General features: G+C 41.6%; 1 protein-coding gene across 6 annotated transcripts in view; it reads left to right on the top strand.

The window, feature by feature from the left end:
* Positions 1 to 21,979, top strand: part of mob2a (MOB kinase activator 2a) — a 62,349-nt gene that overhangs the window by 30,472 nt on the left and 9,898 nt on the right. The window contains exons 1-2 of one of the 6 annotated variants that reach the window (XM_072435987.1): positions 13,230 to 13,283; positions 13,421 to 13,454. The exons of 2 other annotated variants lie outside the window; for them this stretch is intronic. In XM_072435987.1, the coding sequence (XP_072292088.1) occupies positions 13,258 to 13,283; positions 13,421 to 13,454 (60 nt within the window). In that variant the 5' untranslated portion in view covers positions 13,230 to 13,257. Of the gene's footprint in view, positions 1 to 1,518; positions 1,964 to 13,229; positions 13,284 to 13,420; positions 13,455 to 15,021; positions 15,207 to 21,979 lie in introns of those variants that run through there. 3 more of the 6 variants (XM_072435985.1, XM_072435988.1, XM_072435986.1) reach the window with 3 other exon arrangements.

Genomic DNA, 21,979 nt, shown 5'->3' on the forward strand with positions numbered 1-21,979 from the left:
CCTCCGAGCGCCAAAAACACACTGAAGCATCTTCTGTGCTGTTGTTGAAATCCATAAATCATACAAATACATTTCTACCGTCTAATAACGATCTTTACAAGTGCGTGGCTTCATCAGGAAATCTTGAGGAGAGCTTAAAGTGTTTATATTAAACTTCTCTTTGCAGCCAGTAGATGGAGCTGTTACTCTGGATTTTCCTAAGGCAATGACAAACTAATATTGTTTTTCGTTCACATTTTTTAGTTGTTTTTTAAGTTTTAAAACCGAAGATACGAAGTAGAGATACTCAAGAGCATGTTTAAAGGCCAATAACAGTACAAATAATGCATCATATTTGTCCTTTAACCTACATCTGTGCCTCCTCAGCCTGAGCAGAAGAATGATTTGATTCTCTGTACTGCAGTAAAACTTGAAATTAACTGATAAATCTTGCTCTTGGCTTATATCAAGATACAAATTCAGTACACCATTTTTGCTTTTCCCCTCGGCGCGTGTAAACCAGCGTGTTGCGTAACTGCAGCCGCGTGAAGGTGACCGTCCCCTTGCCCCAGAGCCTCTGCATCTTCTCCCCGACAGGCCGCTGTCATTGTGTCTCTTTGATTTGTTGCCGTGACCGTCTGCCCGCTCGTCTTCCCCCTCCGTCTTTATCGTCGTCTGTTAATTCGACCGGATGCTGAGCCCCATGGTGTTTGATTTCATCCACATTGACTTTTCGCTGTACCTGACCACTGCAGTCCTTGGCCGTTTGCGCTTGTGTGTTTGTATTATGACGCGTGAAAGAAAGTACACGAGTACAGGTATTGGACAGAGCAGTGAAGTGGGGAAAATAAGATGTAATGAGGTCCATAATTCACACAGTGTCCTTCACCTCACTTGCTCAGCACTACAACAACCTAATACTCAACAACGATTGGATAGCTTCCGGAGGGCTCGTCATCATCACCGCAGGGGCCCCTCCCATTCAGTACTTCTGCATCATTTTGTGTGAATGAAGATGTATGTGTGGTGTGAACCTCGCTACTGCTGCAGAGTTGACTGTATTTTGCAGAATCAAAGACGACAATAAACTAAATCTTAAATTGTTTCTAAAGTAGCACTGAAATGAGACACTATTATTTATTTTGTGTGTGTAGTACAATATCTGTGTATAACCTCAATATTGACTGAAGCTAGTGTATTCATAAGGCAGTTTTCCAGACAAATGTTGATCTTAACATTATTAGCAATCATTGATTCACACACATACCTTTTAGAGTACACAGCGTACTCAAAAGTTTGTCCTATCTCTTTTTGAGCATGACTGGGCACGCTGCAGTGATGAACCTTTAGTGGTTCAACAGGATCTTGCTCTTGAGTCTAATTTAGCAAACACAGCAGTGTTTACATGTGAGAGATTGAGATAGCACGTTGTGGCGTGTGTTTACAGTTGGCTCAAGATAACCACCTCAGCAGGACTTGTTTTCCTTCTCCTCCTCCTGCCGTGTCCATGTCCCATCTCCCCTGCGATCCACCCCGCGCTGCCTGGCCGTCAGCAGTTTGTTTATGAGACCCTGTTTGCCAAGCTAATCTTCCCGCCTTTCAAGTGGAAGCCAGCGAGTGAACGAGAGAGTGAGAGACGGGGAGGGAGGGAGCGATGGAGCTGGAGAGTAAAAGAGGCATGCAGTCGCTTTAGTTTGGAAGGAGGGAGAGAGGGAAACGTGCTCCGAAGTGTGGCTCTGTTTATGTATTTCAACTTGAGTTGCCGCCTGTAAGCGACCTTCTCGTGCGGCGCGAAAAGTCCTGACGCAGTTTGATTAGATGCGGTGCTGGAGCTGGGAGCTGCTGTCCTGCTGCACCTGTAGCCAAGTTTGTACCTCTGGACTGCAGACGGACCAGGAGCAGTACGAGCTGGACACGCTTCACGGCTCTGCCTCGGTAGCATCCGGATGGGCGTCCTGGTGTGTTGCGACTGCTTCTTTTATAGGTATCTTAATCTGTCATTTAGTGCTGATTCAAAATGCCTTTAGATCACAGCTTCCATTTGAATTGCTAAGTTCACCCTCACCTCTCCCCCTTCTCCTCTCGCTCATTCATTCATCCTGTGTCATTGTGCTGCATCTGCTGGAGACATTTGAGGACAGCGTTGCCGTAGCGAGTGGAGATTGTGCTCTAGTCAGATGCAGGCTGTCTTTGACTTATGAGAGGGAGGAGGAGGAGGGAGGACAGAGGGACGGGAAAGCGCGACTGTGGCTGTTTAGAGTGCAGTTTGCTTGGTTGCAACGATGTCGCCAGGTGCCTGCATTTAGTCAGACGTTGCCCAACTTCTGTCCTGTGCCCTTTCGACTGTTGTTTGGACACTGTGTTCCCTCATGAGGATGCAACGGCACATGTTCCGTGTTTGTCTTTCCTCTGTTTGTTGTTTGCATGACATTGCTCTGAACAGACCTTGCTCTTCTTCCCGTTGGTTACTCTTTTTAAACCCCGATCACTCCGAACTTTCAGTGAACACTTGATAGCGTTCTCTGTAGTAGAAAGAATCTGCAGCCTCTCTTTTGTGATCGCGGGGTTAGCCCGAGCTCAACTTTACTGCTGTATAAAGACTAAATATAACTTCGGAGTTCTCAAGGGGCCGTTTGTATGGCGATGGTGAAATTGTAGTGTTTGCTCAGGCTATGCTACATTACATCTGCACTGAATTATGTTTTGCTATTGTTCAGAAGTTTGTTGATGCTGCTCTCTGTCTCTCCATCATGACCAATTGCATGTCAGAAATACTTGTCCGTGCCAGGAATCTATAATGTTGTTTTTCCACGTCATTACGAGGCAGGGGAGGGACAAAGCTCATTAAACCTAGTGGGCTGTCGGCTCTATTTTTAGCATTTCCCTTCTCTTTTATGTCCTCGAGCCAATCAGATAGCCCAGTGGTGATGTTGTATGGTTGGACTGATGTGTGTTTTTGGAAGGCACACCCATCCAAACAGGTCTTCATTGACCTCAGGCTGGGCCGGACCTCCCTTGCTCTCCGGTGTTTGGGATTTCAACAGAAGCATTGTGCGAGTTAGAAGTGGCCCGCCAGCGCTCTGACAACACACTATCAAGTTTAATGTGAAGCAGGTTGCGTACTAGCACAACTGTAAAAGTAATCAACATATTTCATAATTAGCCCCACAGTTATGAGCACAGATAGATAGATTCATGTGCAATTCATGTGCAATTACTGTGAAATTCATGTGCAATCTATGTGCTGTCGTGACACATATTCATGTGCAATTACTGTCGGGATCACATGCAATGGTATTTATTTGTCTATGGGAGTTTTTATTTATTTATAGGAGATCTTCTACTGAAAGTGTTTTTCAGACTTCCTATAAGTGATCTGTTCTTCTGTATCTACCTCTGTATCTACCTGCGTTGCACTAATGGAATTTCCCCATGTGGGACAATAAAGGAATATCTTATCTTAGATGTGTATTAGAGAGGTTTTCAGAAGATTAAGTGTGCTATTGCAAGTCAGACTATAATTCATTCAAACTACAGTAATAAAAGAAAACATTTCACTATAAAATATTTTTAGTTGAGAGATTTAATGTTTTCTTCTGCTTTCTTGTGAAAAACTGTCATGTGTCAATGAGAATTGAATTGTGTTAAGTTGGGACAAATGCTTGTGTAAACATGTGATTGGTGCGTGCGTACAAGCAGACACTGTCTCATTAGCCCTTCTATGACAGACTGACTGCTTTTACTGGACTAAGACACAGACACACTGTCAGGCCTACACTGTACTGTTCATAACGAAAACCTCCAGCGATGTACTGGAGGGTGATTAAAAGGATGGGATAACTGACAGTGCACTTAGAAATAATGCTTTGTCATTACTCGGGGGAGGAAATCATTTTGGTTCTCTGCAGCAGGTAAGATATAGAGGCACTGCAGGGACATTTAATGGAGTGTCAAGTGGATGAGTTGACATAAAAACACTTTCAGCTCTAAAACTGTTGTTTTGAGTCCATAGACATAGTCAGTCCTGACCCTGTCCCTCTGTAGTCACCTTCTGCAGAGGGCAGAGTTCTCACTCTCTCAGGCAGTTACATAACACATGCTGTGTGCGCTGTGCGTCCTGCTGCTTCAGGAGATCCACAAAGAGATGGCCTTGCACTCAGCTCACCTCTGCACTTGTGACTGTCGGCACGCTCTCTGCTCCTTTGTTGCAGAAACAAACCCTATGTTAAACTACATATTATAATGTCTGTGTTATTTCTATGATCGAAAAGCAGGATATAATGCACAATGTCTTGAAAAACAACCAAGACTGTGGTCAGGTTGTGAAGGTGTTAGAAATGCAGTTCCACAGCAGTGTTTCTTCCAGTTTGGGAACAAGAGGCCCATTTAAGGGGCGACTGGAAGTGCCTGGGCGTCTCACTTCCTGTTTGTGGAGTTTGTCCCAGGCCACTTTGAGCAGGAAAGTGGAGTCTGTTCACTGTAATCTGACGTATGCTGCTGGTCAGCAGAGGTGTGTAGTACATTTACTCAATTACATTTACTTAAGTAACTTGTACTTCTCTGAGTAGTTTTCAGGAACCATACTTTTAAAGTAACAGTACTGATACTTGAGTAAACATTTAATTTATATTTCCACCATGAGGAATTTTACTCATTACTCAGTTTTTGACAAACAAATCATGATTTGACGTTGCTGTAATTAAATTGACATATGTTTGAATTGGGCGTTTGATTGCAGATTGCAATAATCCGACTAAGTTAGTAGTAGTTTCCCCAAAAATACTTTTTACGTTTAACTGGGTTACTTTGTACCTCTACCGTATTATTTTGAAGTAACAAATAACAATACTCTTACTAACATTTTTTAGCTGCTCTCCTCCCACCTCCTCTGGTCAGACAGAAGCTCTTGCTTGTGTTTATGCAGCATGGCATTAAATGCCTTGGTGCAGAGGTGCTTTTGTCAGCTGTGCCCTCTCATTTGTTTCAATTATCAGCCTCTGACATGTTACTAAGATTAGAACAGGACGTCAAAGAATGTGAAGATGTCCTTTAGAAATCCATCAGCGCATGCAGATGTGCTGATACCTGGGTGCAGCCGCTGTGTCCCTCCTGCGTCACACTCTCATATGGGCCTCCCTCCTCTGGATCAGAACAGATGCTTCGTCCTGGTGCAGCTCTGCTGACTTCAGCAAGTTCTCCAGTGACATCACAGCTTCTTAGACCATTGTGCAGCAGCACTCTTCATCTTTAAATAGCTGTTTAGGGCGCTCTTGATTTCTCTTTTGTTACTATATAAGGTTATACTGTACGTTGGTGGTCCCAGGTAAGTCTTCAGCCAATCAGATATTTACACTGTACTTCCTGTGCGTTAGCCATACATCCTTTATAAAGAGCCTCTTATCTTACCTCTTATCTCTTGAACTGTTGGAAGCATATTGACTATTCTGCAGAACTACTGTGAGCAGATGATAATGTGCTCGTCAGCGCTGCGTATTGAACACTCTTTGTATGGCAGCAATAGAAGGACCTTTATCCCGCCCCCTCGGCTCGATGCTCAAAGGACATGTATTGATTTGACCCCTGTGTGTCTCCTGTCCGTCCGCTTTCCTTTCCAAGTGCAACCGTGACAGCAGCTGGTTCCTCCCACTCTCTGCTCTTACTCATTGACACGCCATCTGTAGGTGGCACTCGCCGCTTGTTGTAACATATGTGCTGCGAAGACTCATGCAAACATGACTTTTTCCACTCCAAACCCGGACTTTGCAGAAAAAGCAAGTCGAATGTTGGTATGTGGCAAGTGCGTGGGACAAAGATGATTAGGAGTTAAAATGGAGCGCACATATTCCAACAGGGAGCTTTACCTTCATGTTTTCCCCTTTATGCAGTGATGGTTGTTAATCTTTTTGCCCAAAAACTAGGCCATTTCTCACGACTTGGCTCACTCCAGCTATTAATCAAACTCACACAATAGAGCAAAGTTTCCAACGCAAACAATTGATAGCAATGTCTTGTTAAGTCCTTAAGCGGTGATTTATTCTGCTATTCGCATGCCTGGTTGTCCATCAATCAAAGTAGTTATGTTTAGGTTTAAAGGTTTAAGGTTTAGAACAGTTATTGATCATGTTGAGTCCATATTTGCGTCACGATGGCGTCAGCAGGGATTAATAATGCAGCTGAGTATTTACAAGATAAACATTGGATCTCCAAAGCAAGCGGAGAAGAAAATTTTTTGTTTCCTCCCTCCATTATATTATATTATTATCCATTCCATATATATATATATGGAATGGATAATTATTTATTTATATATATATATATATATATATATATATATATAATTAATTTTTTTTTTTTTTTTTTCAAAGATTGGAGCTTCGTCTGAACAGTTTTGGTTGAACTAAAATGACTTGCACAGCTTGTAGTCCTTGGTTTAGGAGTGGTAGATGTGCTTTGGATTTACAATAGTTGATGTGATGTTTTGGTACATTTTAGTTTCCGTGTAGCACTGTTGAATCAAATATTCCAGGCTGCCGTTCTCCTTTGTATACTCATTAAAGGTAATTGTATTTCAAGTATTTGTTTTTTCAAAATTCGTGAAAATATTGACAAAGACGGCGACTCCAGAGTTTTAACAATTGCACTTGTTCTTCAAACCTTTGGGCTCTGGACCAAAGCACACTCTATGTTCGTAGCGTTTCCTCTTATTCTTTCAGGTCTGGACGTGGTCAGTTTGTTATGCGTAGTGAGGGTCACAGACCAAAGGAGGCACTGGCCTTGGCGGAACAACAAACTCCACCAGGGCAGCGGCGTTCTCGTTCACTCACATGCCAGACAGTCTAGCCACGTTGAACTCTGTATCTACTGCTACAGGAAATGGAGCTTTTCCCCTGGGAACACAGACCCCCAAACCCTTCGCTTTCATCTGCTACTGTTTGTATGTCGCTGGCTCCGAGAATGCACAAGGGCTGTTATGTAACTCAGGCTAATGTGATTTGACTTCTTTAAGGCGGTGAGCTGATCTTATCAAAGGTTTAAATCATTATTACTACAACAAACGTAGGATGATTTGACTTCTGAATTCAGACAGGTGTTACTCTGTCATGGCTGCGTTTTAGAACACTTAAAATTCCCGTCATTCTTAATCTCATCCTCGCACTCTAACACGTCAAACATTATTAACTTCGACAGTGACAAAGACTTGTCGCTAATTAGATCTGTACTTTGTCCCTAAACGCACATGAACGTCAGATGACTGTGATGTTGGGTACATTCGCTCCATATTTCACATGAACTCGTCTGATGTTCGTCCCTTCTGTGGTCGATAGAGGCGCTGTGCATTCCCCTCAGTAAGAAGTCTGTGACTAAATGCTCGTACTTAGGAGTTAATGAGCTGGATCGGGCCTGGCATGCACGATCTAGAAACCCGAAAACCAGATTCTTTGCACAGAACCCCACACCCTGCTTGTTATCTCCACATCATTTGCTTTAAGGACCCACCAAAAGTCCCCACAGAGCAGCCATTTGTGGATATTATATTTCTGAACGTTTCTAGGACATTAATGAACCATGATTTTATGGTTTATTTATCTTTCTCATCAATTGTGGCTCATTGTAATGTCTTGTAATGCCCGGGTGGATAGACATGAGTTCTGCTGTGGCCTAATTATAAAGTTTTAACAAGAATCCATGATTTTGTTTAGAAACTGGCCAATGTGTTGTTGTTTTTTTGTTTTTGTTTTTTTTTATGGCCGATGTCGTTACCAATTTATTTAGAATTTAGAGAAACGATGGCTGATGAGCTCCGCCGATCAGTTTAATAATTTCCCCCAAATGATTGAATTTCACTACATACTCACCTTCAGCCCTGTTTAACCACAAACGTGTAATCGGGTAATTGTATTAAAGTGTTGAAATAAAGCCCTGTGTCCGTTCTATTGGCTGCAGGTTGGCCAAAACCAAATACCAGCTTGTTCAAAAAAAAAGTCTGTCTCTAGTTCTGTTCCAATTCTCTTCAGTTTTCCCTTATAGCCAATGTCTTGCTCTGACTGTAAGGAACTTGTTTTACTCAGTGTAATATTCTTAATCTGTTTTATTTCCTGTATCACGCATCTTCTGGTTATGAATGGCGCTTTCTTCACCTCGAGCCTGCAGTGCACCCCTCAGAACCTCCACCACTCACTGCACAAACACCTAAACCTTCATCTTGACTCGATCCCGCTCTTCCATGACGTCGGTTCTCCTCCCCGAAGCCCCCTCCTCTCACATCTGTGAAACCCGCACACAGACTGCCCCTTGTGCCTCTGAGCCAACACACACTTATATTTGACCGCATCTCCCCCTCCCGCCCCCCTCTGCACCTCTCGTTTGCGTCAGCGGCGCCCGGACCTCACCTCTCCCAAGTTGGAACAAAACTTCATTGTTTCCCCCGGTCTATTTTTACCAAATGTTTTTAATATTACTCCGACATAGTAGTGGAAAGTAGCTTATTAAGTTTTACGGCCCCTTTAAAGGGCACTGGCATCTATAAAATCGGTGTTCTGGTTCAAATAAAGTTATGTGAGAGAGCATCCACACCCTGTTACAAAACCTGCAGTGGAAAAGTTGAATGAAGATCATTGTGGTGCTGAGAAGTTGTGTAATTTTATTATTGAAGCTGCTCCAGGATAATATGGCAAGTCTTGGAAAACGTATTACAAAATCAGTGTTGGCGATAGCAAAATGGTAATCAATCATTCCATGTTTGTGTAACTTTGGCTTTACTTGGTTTTCGATGTTCTGTGTCGAAAGAGTAAACCCACCAATCATAGCGTTTAAATTTAAATGATGGTTTAGTTCATAAGCTTAGTTACGAAAGTGTATTAATCACTTATGATACATTAAGTCAAACCAACGTATAGTTTGTCTTTTGGTTGATTTCCTTTTTAGTTGTCAAACTTGTTTTTTTTTATTTTTTCCAATATTTTATTCTATATTTTTTACTCTATTTTGATATATTTTAAAGCGATTTCCAAATTTTCAAACAAAATTTCATATTAATATATTCAGTCTGATTTCACAATGATAATAACACTCTTCAACACAAAATAGTTTTACTTCTATAACAATAAATGTCCTGTTTTGTCCTGTTTAATCAAATTAGCAGTCTCAATAGTTTTAGTATTGATTAGCATTTGATTTTTGATGCTTTTGACAACTCTATTGTGTCTGAAACTGCAGATCCAGCTCTCACCAGCAGGGGGCAGTGCTGCTCTCAAACACCACACACTGTTTGTGCCTGCAACAGGAATGTAGCTCTGTGGCAAACTCCAGTCCATGAACCATCTGCTCCTGAGTCTCTTGCTGCACCTCTAATCTCCAGGTTATGTTTTGGGATTCGTCAAATATGTTCAGTATTTTATCTGCGGAACATAAACTCAGTACAGCCAAATCAGCAGTGTCCAGAGTTCTTGGCCAAGGTTATCGTACCCTTCCCTGGAAAAAGGCTTCACTTCTCTCCTTTCTTGGGCCTGACACGGTCCAGGGAGGACACGCAGCCTTGAGGAAGCGAGCGTTTCCTTGGATGGAGCACAAAACCTCATTCTGGGAAAACATGCATGTGGTTATTATTGCACGCACCGCTCGCTATGTTCTCAGCATGTTTTGATGATGTTTACCATTTTGTATTCTGATGAGCTAACGCAGCTTTATGATCCAACTCGTGCTGTGCGGTTTATTGTTGTGTAAGATGTATAGAAGTGCTATTTAGTGGGAAACATTGTAAAGCAGATTGCATTTCAAGAGGCCACTATTTTAAATGCAAAATAGCAAATTATGATAAATTAACTTTTATTTAAGTAGATTTTTGGGGGTATTAAGTATTAAACCATAACATATGTACAGTTTGATAATATAAAAGGGTCCATTAACCATTTAAATCATACTTAAAAGCATAATATAAACCATTTGTAGACTAGATATTATCACACTTGCAGTATATGTTTTACTCAATGCTTCATATTTTAGTAATCTTTGCAGTAATTTTGGCTGGATAGAAAAGAGACCGAACCACTTCTCGTTGTCTCGTGCAGAATGTCCGTCTCGTGTCTTTCCGCTTTTGAAGTCGAGTCCACTTTCTCTCTCCGTCTCCGTCCTCTATTGACAGCATCATGTGATCCGTGTCCCTGCCCTGCGCCCGACCTACGACTGATCGCCCGCACATAACGCCTCATTGCCATTCCCCGCAGTCGCAAGAGACAACGTGCCATTGTTCTGACGCGATGAACACCTGCGGCCGCCATCTTGGGTCAGGGGTTGGCTCGTTCACCTGACCTCTTCTCCACCTTGACCTTTCCAGGCCGCCGCTTCTAAAAATATGTCGACCTCGTTGTTCGAGGGCCGGCCTTCTCTGCGCGTCTCGAGGTTCAGGTATGTGAGCTACGTCCTCCATTGACAGACGGGCGCTCGGCTGGCCAGGTGATGAATTATGGGATGTATAATGACTCTCCCGTTCGCTGGAATGTAGAGGGCGGACTGGGCATGCCGCGACAACCTCCTGTATCAAGTTTTTCAACCGCTCCTGTTTCAAAACAATGAATATAGTTTGCCGTTTTTGCATTAGCTGTTGCGATAAGCGTGTTTCTCTCTGCACAATTTCTCTGACTTGGCGATGGTGATTTATAATCGTCTGGTATTTCTCATTTCCGCCGTTTTTTCCAACATTGCCAAAGCGCCGTTCTCCCTTCAGCAACGGACCAGTTACAACATCAACTTAAATATTTGTCTGCTCTTTCACCTTTCGTTAGCAAGAATTCAGAAGCCACTCCGCAATCCAAACCAGCCTGACTTCAAGATTAAATAAATTATTGTTTTTACTCAAATTTGATATTATTTTTGAATTAAAGACCACCTTATCAAAGTGAAACCTTCTCGTCCGAAGAATCCCCTGTTCTTGACCTCTCTCTGGTTCACACTGGGTCTCGTTTCTCTGGGCTCTTCTTTGTTCGAGCAGGCGTTGTGTGCAGAGATGGCAGTGGCATGTCTTTGCACGCAGCCCGTCCCCTTCAGGAATGCACTATTATGAAGAAGTCGGAGTCAACAAGGAGGAGAACGGGGCCGTAAATGAAAGGCAAACCCCGACCCTAGGACAAAGACGCTACAGCTGACATCTGGAATGACCCTCAGTCTGTGGAAGTCCTTTGTTGACTTTGCATCCAGTAAAAGAACAGTGTTGGTTCTTGTTTCTGTTTTTTTTTTGTAGAGGTGGACTTTATGTTGTCTACATAGGGTAAAGCAACATTATTTTCAAGGTTTGCAAACTGAAATATTATAAGAAAAATGGTTATTAAAGGAGATGATAAAAAAAAGAACGTGCAGAACTTGTATTGTAATCTTGGAACACGAGCCTACGTCATGTTTATTTACAAGTACATTCACCTTTTGTGCTATACTTGAACTTCACTGACGGCGCATACATGTTTTGTCACATTTTGGATGGATTGCTAGACTATGATCACATAATTATCGGAGAATAGAAAAAATGTGTATCAGGGAATTATTTCAATATTGAATCTGTATTTCTCACTGCTATTGTATTGATGCATTACAACTATAATCTTGAAGGTTTGAAGCTTCTTACAATATGTCATATCATTCTTGGGGAAAATGCAGGGTTCCGGTCATTTATCTCTCGCTTTGACAACGTTGTGAAACCGGTCACTGGGTTCAGTTTGACCAGAAGACCCAGGTCTAAAGAAACTTCGACAGAACTTCACCGTGGTGTTTTCACAGACTAAGACTTTACCTAAACACACTGGCCCCAAAGCCCCGGACTACTTACCACATTGACTTTTCATTTTTCATCTGCTTGTTTGAACTTCATTGGTCGACCAAACTGTCAGTCTTTTTTAAATACTCTCCGTGATTGGCTGTAGCTTTTTGTGTAGACGAAAGGCTGAGACGCAGCTATTGCCAAGCCCCAAGGCACATCTGCTGTGGCTGGTGAGTCATGTATAGTGCCCTGGGATTTTTTGTTTTCTTTGTCACAAATGGGTGGAATTCAGACCCAACCTGTCAGGCCGGCATAAGTCAAACTCATGCCCCCACCCATCTCGTCATTCTCACATTTCAACTGTAATCTTAGAGGGTAAAACAAATGGTTTGAGATTGTTTTCCACATTTAATTCTGATGTTCTATTGTCATATTCTCACCTACTACTTCTTTTTCCGGATTCTGCCTTCAGATGCTTTGATACAGGGTTGCCAGATTTTCAGAGCAACTAGCGACTTAGAAGAAAAAAAGCCATAAAATAAAGTAAATAAAATAAACAATTAGTTAAACATTGTGTGTCACCATTAAACGAGTGCTAATGAGATCCACTTATTTGAATCCATCTTTAAAACGTTGATTTGGTGTCAACAGACTGTATTTCAGTCATTACCGGGGCCAAACCGGCAAACAGACTTTTATGACGTGAAAGTGCCGCTCGGAAACGACGACTCTAAATTTGCAAGGGATTTTCCCAAAAAAAAGAAGCTAAAAGTTGCAGGGATTCATATGGTAGAGACGCAACGATTGGTCAGTTCATCGTGACTAATGGACTAAAAATAAATCAAATTTTTGAGTAGATGTCATGTCCGATATTTTCCAATACTGATATTTAGATTTTAAAAGTAATAACAGAAAACCATTATCTGGGATATTAAATAGTTTGTTGCGTAATTGTTTAAACTTATAGTCACAAGCTCAAAGTTGCACTAGAGGCGCAGACTTGGCCACTCTGCTTTGATCACAATGTGCTTTTGTTACTTCAGATTCACATGTCAATGTAGCTAACAATACCATGACATCGCTCCATTATCTGATGTATAATGACTGACCCGTTTCCCCGTCAATCCTGATTTTCCAGTTAAAAATGCTAATCTTATTTTACTTAATTCAAGACCATCTGAGTTATTATGTCTCCTCAGACGTTTTTATGTAAGCCTAAAATCTCCAGCATGCCTCACCTCTATGACAAATAAGTCATTTGAATTTACGAGAGTCTGTTACAGTGAGCTAATGTGCACATGTCCATCAAAACAGCTCGTGCTGCTGGAAAAACACCTGTTTTGTTTTCTGTCGATGGCATTTGATGATGCTTTGTCTTTTCTTCGCTGCAGAACGTGTTGTTACTTTGGCAAAGGAGAGTGATGAATCTCAGCCCTACAGACAATGGAATGTAGCCGTTGATTTTCATTCACGCGAAGTGTTGCATAACATCTTTCACGGCACCTTTCAATTTCACCTGTTGACCAGAAGTGATGCCATCTTACACTGGAACAAGGGCCATTGCAATTACTTCAACCCTAAAGTACTTAGCTGCGCTGTGAGGCAGCATATTTGGGCCAAGCTCCAGTGGTTTGCAATGGGCACCGGCCGTCTTCACAGTGCCAGGATACTTAAAAACACATTTCTGGAACATTTCAGGAACACAGGATTTCCATTCCATTTTGGGCAAGTCACTTTCTTTATCTGATTGCCTGTACATATAAAGTTAGCCTACACCTTTTATTAAATGAGTTTCTTGTCAAATGGGATATGTCTGGCAGATTTAATCACTTATGTAAATGCCACATACAGCGAATAGAATGGCTGAAATAATTACATTATAGAAGTTTCTACAAGTGCTAAAGTACATTGTCTACCTGAAAAAGCCGTCACCTGTAACAGGTTTGTAGTGCCCCCTACTCCCACCCCACAATTCACATCTCATTTGTACATCACAGGCTGAGAGCAACCCCTCCCTCTGCTGTTCTGTCCACTGTGTTATATTTAACACTCAGGGAAAAGTCCTCGTCCATTCTTCACTGCACCTCACAACTTCAAGCTGGATCCCGCCTTGACCTTGGCTCCCTCTGCCCCATCTGAGGCTGAGGGGCCAACATGCTGATGGTGCAGCGAGAGAGAGATAGACCCTGGCTCTTTAATATCCCTCATGTTTCTCTGGGTCACAAGTGTAAACCATCTATTTGTGAGTGTCCATGGGCCAAGCTGCCATTGAAAACTTGTGGACACTGCCTATTACATACTCACACAAGTCTCCTTTCATCTGTCTCTCATAGATTACTATTATGTGCAGTGTAGTGTGATTGTTTCAGACCATGCAGCAACCACCCGCCTGTCCCACACGGCTCACAAAGTTGTGTCTGAGATTCATAAAGACAATGAGACGGGACAGAGTCACCACAGACGGGGAAACGTGTGAAAAAGAGACTAAAGACTTTGTTGACAGGCATAATTAGGGGGAGGAAGGGTGACAAATGCTAGTGTTAGAATAGTTCCCATCTTCTCATGGGAACTATTACTCTTAGAGTTGAGTACAAGTTTTAAAATGTTTAGTTTTAATACATTCCCTTGTATAATTGACTGCATTCATAAAAGAACTCCAACAATCAATGCTAGAATATCTGCTTTTTAAATGTGCTTATCAAACAGGCTTTGTTTGATTCTCTTACTGGTTTCTCTGCTTTACAAAGTCGTGCTCAAACACGCCCGACCTCAGCCATCTTACTGTGCAGGTGAAGTACAGAAAGAAGGAGGAATGCTGCCACACATTTTCCGCGTGGATAGACCATTGAGCTGATGAGTTCTCACGCTGCAAGTCTTGCATTGTTAAAATCATTATATGCATGTTTTACTGCTGTGCAGAGGCAAGTCCCTGACATAAATCAAGCTTGGAGAACAGGACTGCAAAGTGTGACTACTGTATTTATGACAAATGGGCGTGTTCCATGTGTCAGGACTTCTTCTTTAGTCCAGGCCTTGTGTGCGAGCGTGCCTTGTGCACACACTTTAAAACACTTTTATTTCTCTGCTCACTTACTGCTGTCCCACCTGTTGCTACATTATAATGACCTTTCTAAACCACGTCCACATGGACACTCTGCGTCATGTGACCACGCCTCGTCATCGCTCTCCCGTCCTCTGATTGGCCGAAAGCCTGGTGGAGGCGGGCCTAGAGGACACGCTCCACAAGTTTTTCTTCCCGTGCAGTGAGTCAGAGTTTAGAGCTCAAACGTGGAGGTGGATGAGCCACATAGCTTCGTCTTAATCCACAAGAGGAGCTTTATTCACGCGTGGTCTTCATGCAGTGAGCGATGGTCGGTGACACTTGCTCTTTTTCCGTGGATAAGAAGGAAATGCATTCGCAGAAAAACCCGAACAGACTTAGTTGCAAAATGGTGCTCCAAGCGGTCGGGAAAGTACTAAGGTAAATCCTTATTGTCATCTCTACTGTTGTCTGTGATTTAAACTACTGGACTCCACGTTGTAATCGAGTTATGACAACTTTACAAACACAGCGGAGTCATTTTGAATACATGTACATATAAACTACTGCTTTACACGTGGCCAAGTATATTCCTTTATAGCCTGCTGTATATTACAGTTTGTAGACGCGACTGAGAGTCTGTTCTAACCACAGACGCAGTGCCTCACTCCAGTTTTACGAGTAGAATTGTGCACATTACGTGAATTTTCTTTAATCTATGTCCATTTTCTAAAGAGAAATATCCCCCTGAAATGTTGATCTACTTGGCCCAAACTAAGCCCTCTCTCATCAAACGAATGGACTATTTAAACATGTAGGATGTTAAAATAATGATGTGATATATGGTCTATACTGCAGATAAAGATTACTGTAGACTATGGTGGCACAATTTTATAAAAACATTCATTTCCTCAAACAATTTGTGTATAAAAGCCTATAATTAGTAAAATTGTTAAGTTTAGTACAATACAATAAGCAACAACGTATGATTTAGTTACATCAATGTGTTGTCCAGTTTGTTTTTAGATTATGTTGGAGTACTTTAGACTATCTGAGCCCACCATAGTCTAACCACAGAGGTTCTTCTGTTATCTGTCACCCAGCGTGACAAATATAGTTGTCTGTATATCATCTGGCCACACTTTCAGTTAACCTGTCAGTCCAGAGTGGCGTGACCCAGTCGGCAGCACTTGAAGAATGTATGACCCAGATAAAAGAGTTAATAATCCAGAGTTTTCTTTCACAAACAACGGCCTCAGTCACTTCCCAGACCTCGTGGTGAATCGATGATACTGGAGGGGGGGAATAAAACATGCCACTGCAGTTGTAAATAAACTTTAAACTCTGGTTAACTTGCGTCACGTGAAGAGAAGCCGCCGTTGAATGAGTGCGTTTCTTCCGCCAGCGCCAGACTGTGTTATTTGTGCCTTTGGTGAATTTTCCTTTTACCTTTTCAAGTTCTGGGACAGGTGTTTTCTCAGCAGATGCCCAGAGGCTTCATACTTCTTTTGTTTCTGTTGTAGAATAATATCCTCTAGTATTGGCTGGTACCTGCGTTTTGTCCGGTGGTTTGTCTGCGGCCTAAGTTTTTAGCGAGTTGTGACAAGTTTCTGTCGTTTTTATGGAAGTATGAAGCTCACTGCAGCTCTTTGGAGTTTGAGTTCTGAGGGGAAACGACTCATCAAATTTAACAAGGATGCATATTTTGACTTTTTTTATGCAGATTCACTGTCGGTTTATTGCTGTTGGGTTATTGCCGTTTGAGGGAATTGCACCAAATTATACCTTCTCTAAGCAACGATGGTGGTCTTTTGTAACCGGTTTTAAAACATATCATTTGTTTTTTGTACCACTTTACAGAAACTACACCTTTTATTAGCCTTAATAAAGCATGAAGAAAGACTTAATTCATTATGAACAAGTAGTTTATTAGTAACTTGGGCTTTGTAACTACTTTACTAAGGGTTTAGGCTGTAGTTTTGCCATCACAATAAAGCTAACAACTATCATCATGCTAACCGCTCTTTGCTCTGCGTCAAAACACTCTATTATTGGATGCAGAATGTGCACATTGGTCTCATTTTCACCTGAATAACTACTTTTAATAGAGCAAAACAGATTACAGCCCCTTTAATTAAGTAATAACTGAGCCCGATGCGTTCTGAATAAACTGTTAGCTCGTCGCAAACTAAGTCTTTCTTCATGTGTTATAAAGGTAGCTATTATACTGTATTTTCCGCTCTTCGTAAAGTATCGTCCGGTCTCCCCCCCTCCCCCGTGACACGTGTGTTGTGATGTTGATGAGCTTCCATTCTAACGCAGGCAGGAGGCTCCTTAGTCCCTCCCCGGGCCTGAGCGCTCCTGAATGGGGGGCTTTAGCGCAGAAGGACAAGGAGCTAAGCGGGACGTGAAGCCAGAAGCGCGCCGCTCCGACTCGGTGTGTCGCGCCCGCTCGCTTTCCCTCCTTTACTGATTTACAGCGTTGCCGAGGCCCCCGGTGATGCTCCTACTGATTATGTCCCGGCAGCTGTGTCCTCTTTGTTTTTTCCTTTATCTCTTCAGCGCAGAACAAAAACGGACGCATGTTTTATTTTGACACAGAAAGTTCAGGAACATCGCCTTGCACAGCAGCCCGGAGCTACTTACACACCAGTCCCTCCCATGTGCTGCTTTAGTTAGCTTTTTTTTTTTTTCCCTCCTTTTCTTTTTTTTTAGACCGCTGTGGTTGCGCTGTTCTGTGCTTAGTCTGTGCGAGCTCTTTACTTTGTGGTTTTTCGGAGAAGAGGCCATTGAATGTGTTCAATTTAGATACAAAAATAGATCTTTGGGCCACTCTGAAGGAAACGGGATCTTCCTAACCACTTGAGTCTGTCCTTTCACATCTTTATTTGACTGATAAACGTTGTAGTTGGTGTTTTATAACCTAATTGAATCTGTTACCTGCTCGTCTCCATGGAGATGTTCTCGCTCTGCCTGAACTGTTCTACAGTATGACATTCAACTCGTATCTTGTATTGATTCACTTACAGGTGGTTTTTAATGCAAAAAAACTAAATCAAATCTTACTCTATGCAGACTTGCCTCTCCGCAGATCTGGCCTGTAACTGCAGATAAAGACGTTTTTAAAGTGTATATACTAAACTTTCCATAGAAACGGACAGTTGCCAAATCCTCTACCTGAAAAGTTGCTTGGTACACCTTTTTAATTGTTACTTTTAGACCTTTTTCCACTTTTGTTGGACGGTTGGGTCGTGGTTCACCCGTCCACCGTAACGCGACCATGGTTACTGTCTAAATATCGTTATCTGAGCACATTCATATGGTAGATTTAGTTTGTTTACCTGAATAACAGAAGTGTGATAAGCCCAGGTGTGCCTTTGCACCTTTGAGTTTTTTTGATCTGTAAAGATAGTGCTTTATCTTAACGTTCCTTTATCTTCCCCGTTCGTACTTCAGCATTTTTACCACCGTAGGAATCTTACGAGGCGAGATGTTTCTCTTCTCACTTTACAAACGGTTGGACAGATCGCGTTAACCACCTCCACGTGACGACGGCTACATTCCTTTATGCCTCGACGCACAGTTCAGCAGCTGTACAGACGCTCTGCAGGAACCAGCGGCTTAAACTTGCTGTGTAATTTTAAACGCTTGGCAAGTCTTTTTAATAACGGAAATGACCAAACTCTAATCAACGTTTTGGTCAAATCCAAGTAAGGACAGTACATTCTGCTCTGAACTGTTTTGGAAGCATGAAGATATTGTGCCCAACATTATTTCATTTTCATCACAATTTAACGATTATGATTATTGAGCCCAAACAACAGTGAAATGTTTAATTCCTTCGTTCTTCTGGTCTAATGTGTTTCTCAAATTTGTGACAGACTTCACGGAATTGAACTTTCTCAAAGACAAAGTAAAGTTAAAATGTGGCAAAAACAGCCAGATAAATAAAGTTCTTTACATTCAGGTCTAGTTTTTGGGATATATTGGACGAAAAAATACTTAACTTTGCTTTCAAAATTGACACAATTATATATTATATTATTGTGGTTCTTACGATTATACTGTGACATGAATTATCCCGATTATTGATGAACCAAATAATCCTGACATCCCACTTTAAAATATTAGTTAATTTGAAATTCTTGGTATTGAATGATAAAGTTACGATACTTCATGAATAGTTGACTGTTTTTGTGTCCAGTTATTGATTAACTGACTAATCTTGACCCAGTTTGCAACATTAGTTTATTTGAATTTCCCCTGATTGCAGAATTTTTTTATGATCGTTAATACTTAAACGAGATTGGATAAGATCGATGGGAGTTGATGCTCCGTACGAGCGCTTCTCTGGATTCTTCTCCCCAAGCTTTGGTGGCGCTGGACTCGTGCCGCAGCTGTCGTGTCCAGCCTGAGCTCAAATTCAAGTTTGTGTGGAGCTGTGTGGAGCAAACGGTTCTGCGTGAGGGCGGAAGAAGAAGAAGAGAAGGAAGAGGAGCACACTGACGAGCCGCTGCAGCTGTCCGTCTGGTGTCACTCGACCGCTCTGACTTTTATTGTGACGGGACTCTCTGGAAGTGAAGGAATGGAGTGGATCATGGGGCTTTTTTTGGCGGCAGAAAAATGGTACAAGTGGCTATTTTCTTTTAACACGAAATCAAACATGGTGATTTGGTTTATCCCATCACTTGTTTGGACTACGATTATTCAGGTCACGGTGTTATCCTAAGAACACAAAAAAGATCATTGAGACTGTTTAAGAGGCAAAAGTAGCCATCTTTAGACTGAAAAATACATCCAACTGTAAAGTACTTTTTTACCTGGCTGTTTTTGTCACATTAGCTGTTTGGTCTCATTTCCAGCAATCATTTTTTCTCTCAGTAATCGCAAGACTAAGAGTTGATATTGTGACAAGCCTAGATTAGATTGAAGGATAAGAGTCTGTACAGTCGAGCTGCACAATTTGAAAGGTCGTAAAGGGCGACTCGCAGAGACTGCAACTTGTCTGCACAATTTCCTCTTTCAACATAAAGAAAGAAATTGTATAAAGCCTGTTCACGTTTACACATACTCTAAACAAGAGACTCCCACAAAGGTCAAGATTCTTGTATTGGTTGAGCATTTTTTTATTTTACTTTGGTCCCATTTCCAGCTCTCGCGCTGTGCCTCAGATATGAAGCGATTATCTTCAAATGCGTCTCGAGCTTAGGTTTTATTTACTCACTGTTTAATCAATACCGTCTGTTATCTGCATATTCTTATCATAGACTATATTCACTAGAACAATATCACTTTGTTGGATCCAGGTGACAAGGTACAGAAGAGGTACTTAACAATCTGTGCTATTTGCGTTTATAATAAAAAAGAATTACAGTTGTGTTTGGGGCAAAGGGCAACGACGATACAAAGTCTTACAATAACTATATAACTATATCGTCTTTTCGTTCAGCAAATAAGAGATACTCTTTGTTTGGGGCGCAATATTTATCTACATTTTGTTTGGTCTAGTGAAGTACTTTTTTTCTTGCATCATTTGCAGAGGGTAAAATATATTGACTATTTTTCTTATGCTAATTATCTTATGTTTAATTTTGCCTTTCTGTTATTGCAGGGACTAATATGGTAGAGACGCAACGATTGGTCAGTTCATTGTGACTAATGGACTTTAAAACCACATTTTTGAGTCAATTTCCAATATTTTTCAATACAGAAAACAATTATCTGGGATATTAAATAGTTTGGTGCATGATTGTTTAAACTTATGGCCATCTTTTTAGCCTAATGTCCAATTTTACTAACTAATTTGTTCACAAAGACGCATCTGATGCTCTAGGGGCAAACTGGGAATGACCCACCAGCAAAAAACATGTGCAGATGTTTCTGTTTCGGCCAATACAAATAAATATCAGCGTGAAATGGCTGATACTGGTACTGGAACTGGACTTTAAAATACAAAAAGACAGTGGCATTATTAAATCAATATGCCAAAAACAAAGAATTTCCAATTTCCTTCAATAATACATCAACAATATTTATCTTGAAAGCTTCAGCCCCCATATTTCAACCTTTTTATTTGCTTTATAATGTATTTAAAAGTCTTATATTTGCTGACTCGTTCGCTATTGAACTAAGTGTTTGTTGCAGCCCCACAATTTGGTTCAATACTGTTCTGCGTCATCAATATTAAAGTTTATCACGGTACATTTTAAAGTAGCAGTCGAGCTCACGTTTCCGATGACGGGGCCTGAACACAGAAACGGTCTTTTTCCAGCTCGGCTCTGTTCGGCGCCGGGGCCAGACAGACTGACACGGTCGCTCCACAGCTCCGGCCTTGTGCCCTCGTCTGGGGCAGAACGAGGCATCTGCTGCTGCCTTTTATGGCAACGAGTGGCCCGAGAGAACCTTCCCCAGAACAGACAAAGCACAGACTTTATCTCCTGCACCGACAGAAGCAGCAGCAGCCCCACAGGAAGTTAGCTTTATCCTAAAATAAACTCCACATTTTTGTACCTCTGCTGACCACGTAAATGTTCCAGCAAAATGAGGGCACTGGCTTGACTCTTGAGGTCAGAACAGGTTTCAGAAACACTCCATTTAACTGTATTTTTATTTAATGGAGATGGAGATTAACTTCAGATCAATGACGTGTTTGGATCGTTTTATTCAAGCGATCGACAGCCAACACTCTGCTCCAAAACCACATGCTTTTACTGACAGTTAGACTTTGGAAGAACAAATATGACTTTGTGTGGCAATGATCAACATTTTGTATTGTTTGTTTAGGAAATTCATGTTAAACCATTTTTTGAGAGGAGAAAATAACCTCAATCGAGCAATACGTAGATAATAATCAGGGCCGCAACTAACGATTGTTTTAGTAGTCGACTAGTCCGCGATTATTTTGTTCACACATTTTTTGACTGATGATGGTAAAATATAAAACGCAAATTGTAAATGTTTTGGCTATTTTTATTTGATAATGTCGCTGTCTTTTGTAATAAAGCGTCTTTTGGATTTGTTTTTAATGTCTGTACGGTCCAAATAACAATTAACGATTATTTTGATTATTGCGATTAATCGTTGCAGCCCTAAAACAATCATTTTGGTCATCTTTCCCATCTCGAAGTGAAACCTGAAGACGAGGTTTCCCACACTAAAGCTTCCTCACATGACCGCGCTCTCACCAAACCTCACGAAACGCGCTCAGAAGCTGC

The sequence above is a fragment of the Eucyclogobius newberryi genome, unplaced genomic scaffold (genome assembly GCF_026437365.1).
Source record: "Eucyclogobius newberryi isolate DKJ021-1_F unplaced genomic scaffold, fEucNew1.0.hap1 SCAF_7, whole genome shotgun sequence".
In the NCBI taxonomy this organism is placed as follows: Eukaryota; Metazoa; Chordata; class Actinopteri; order Gobiiformes; family Gobiidae; genus Eucyclogobius; species Eucyclogobius newberryi.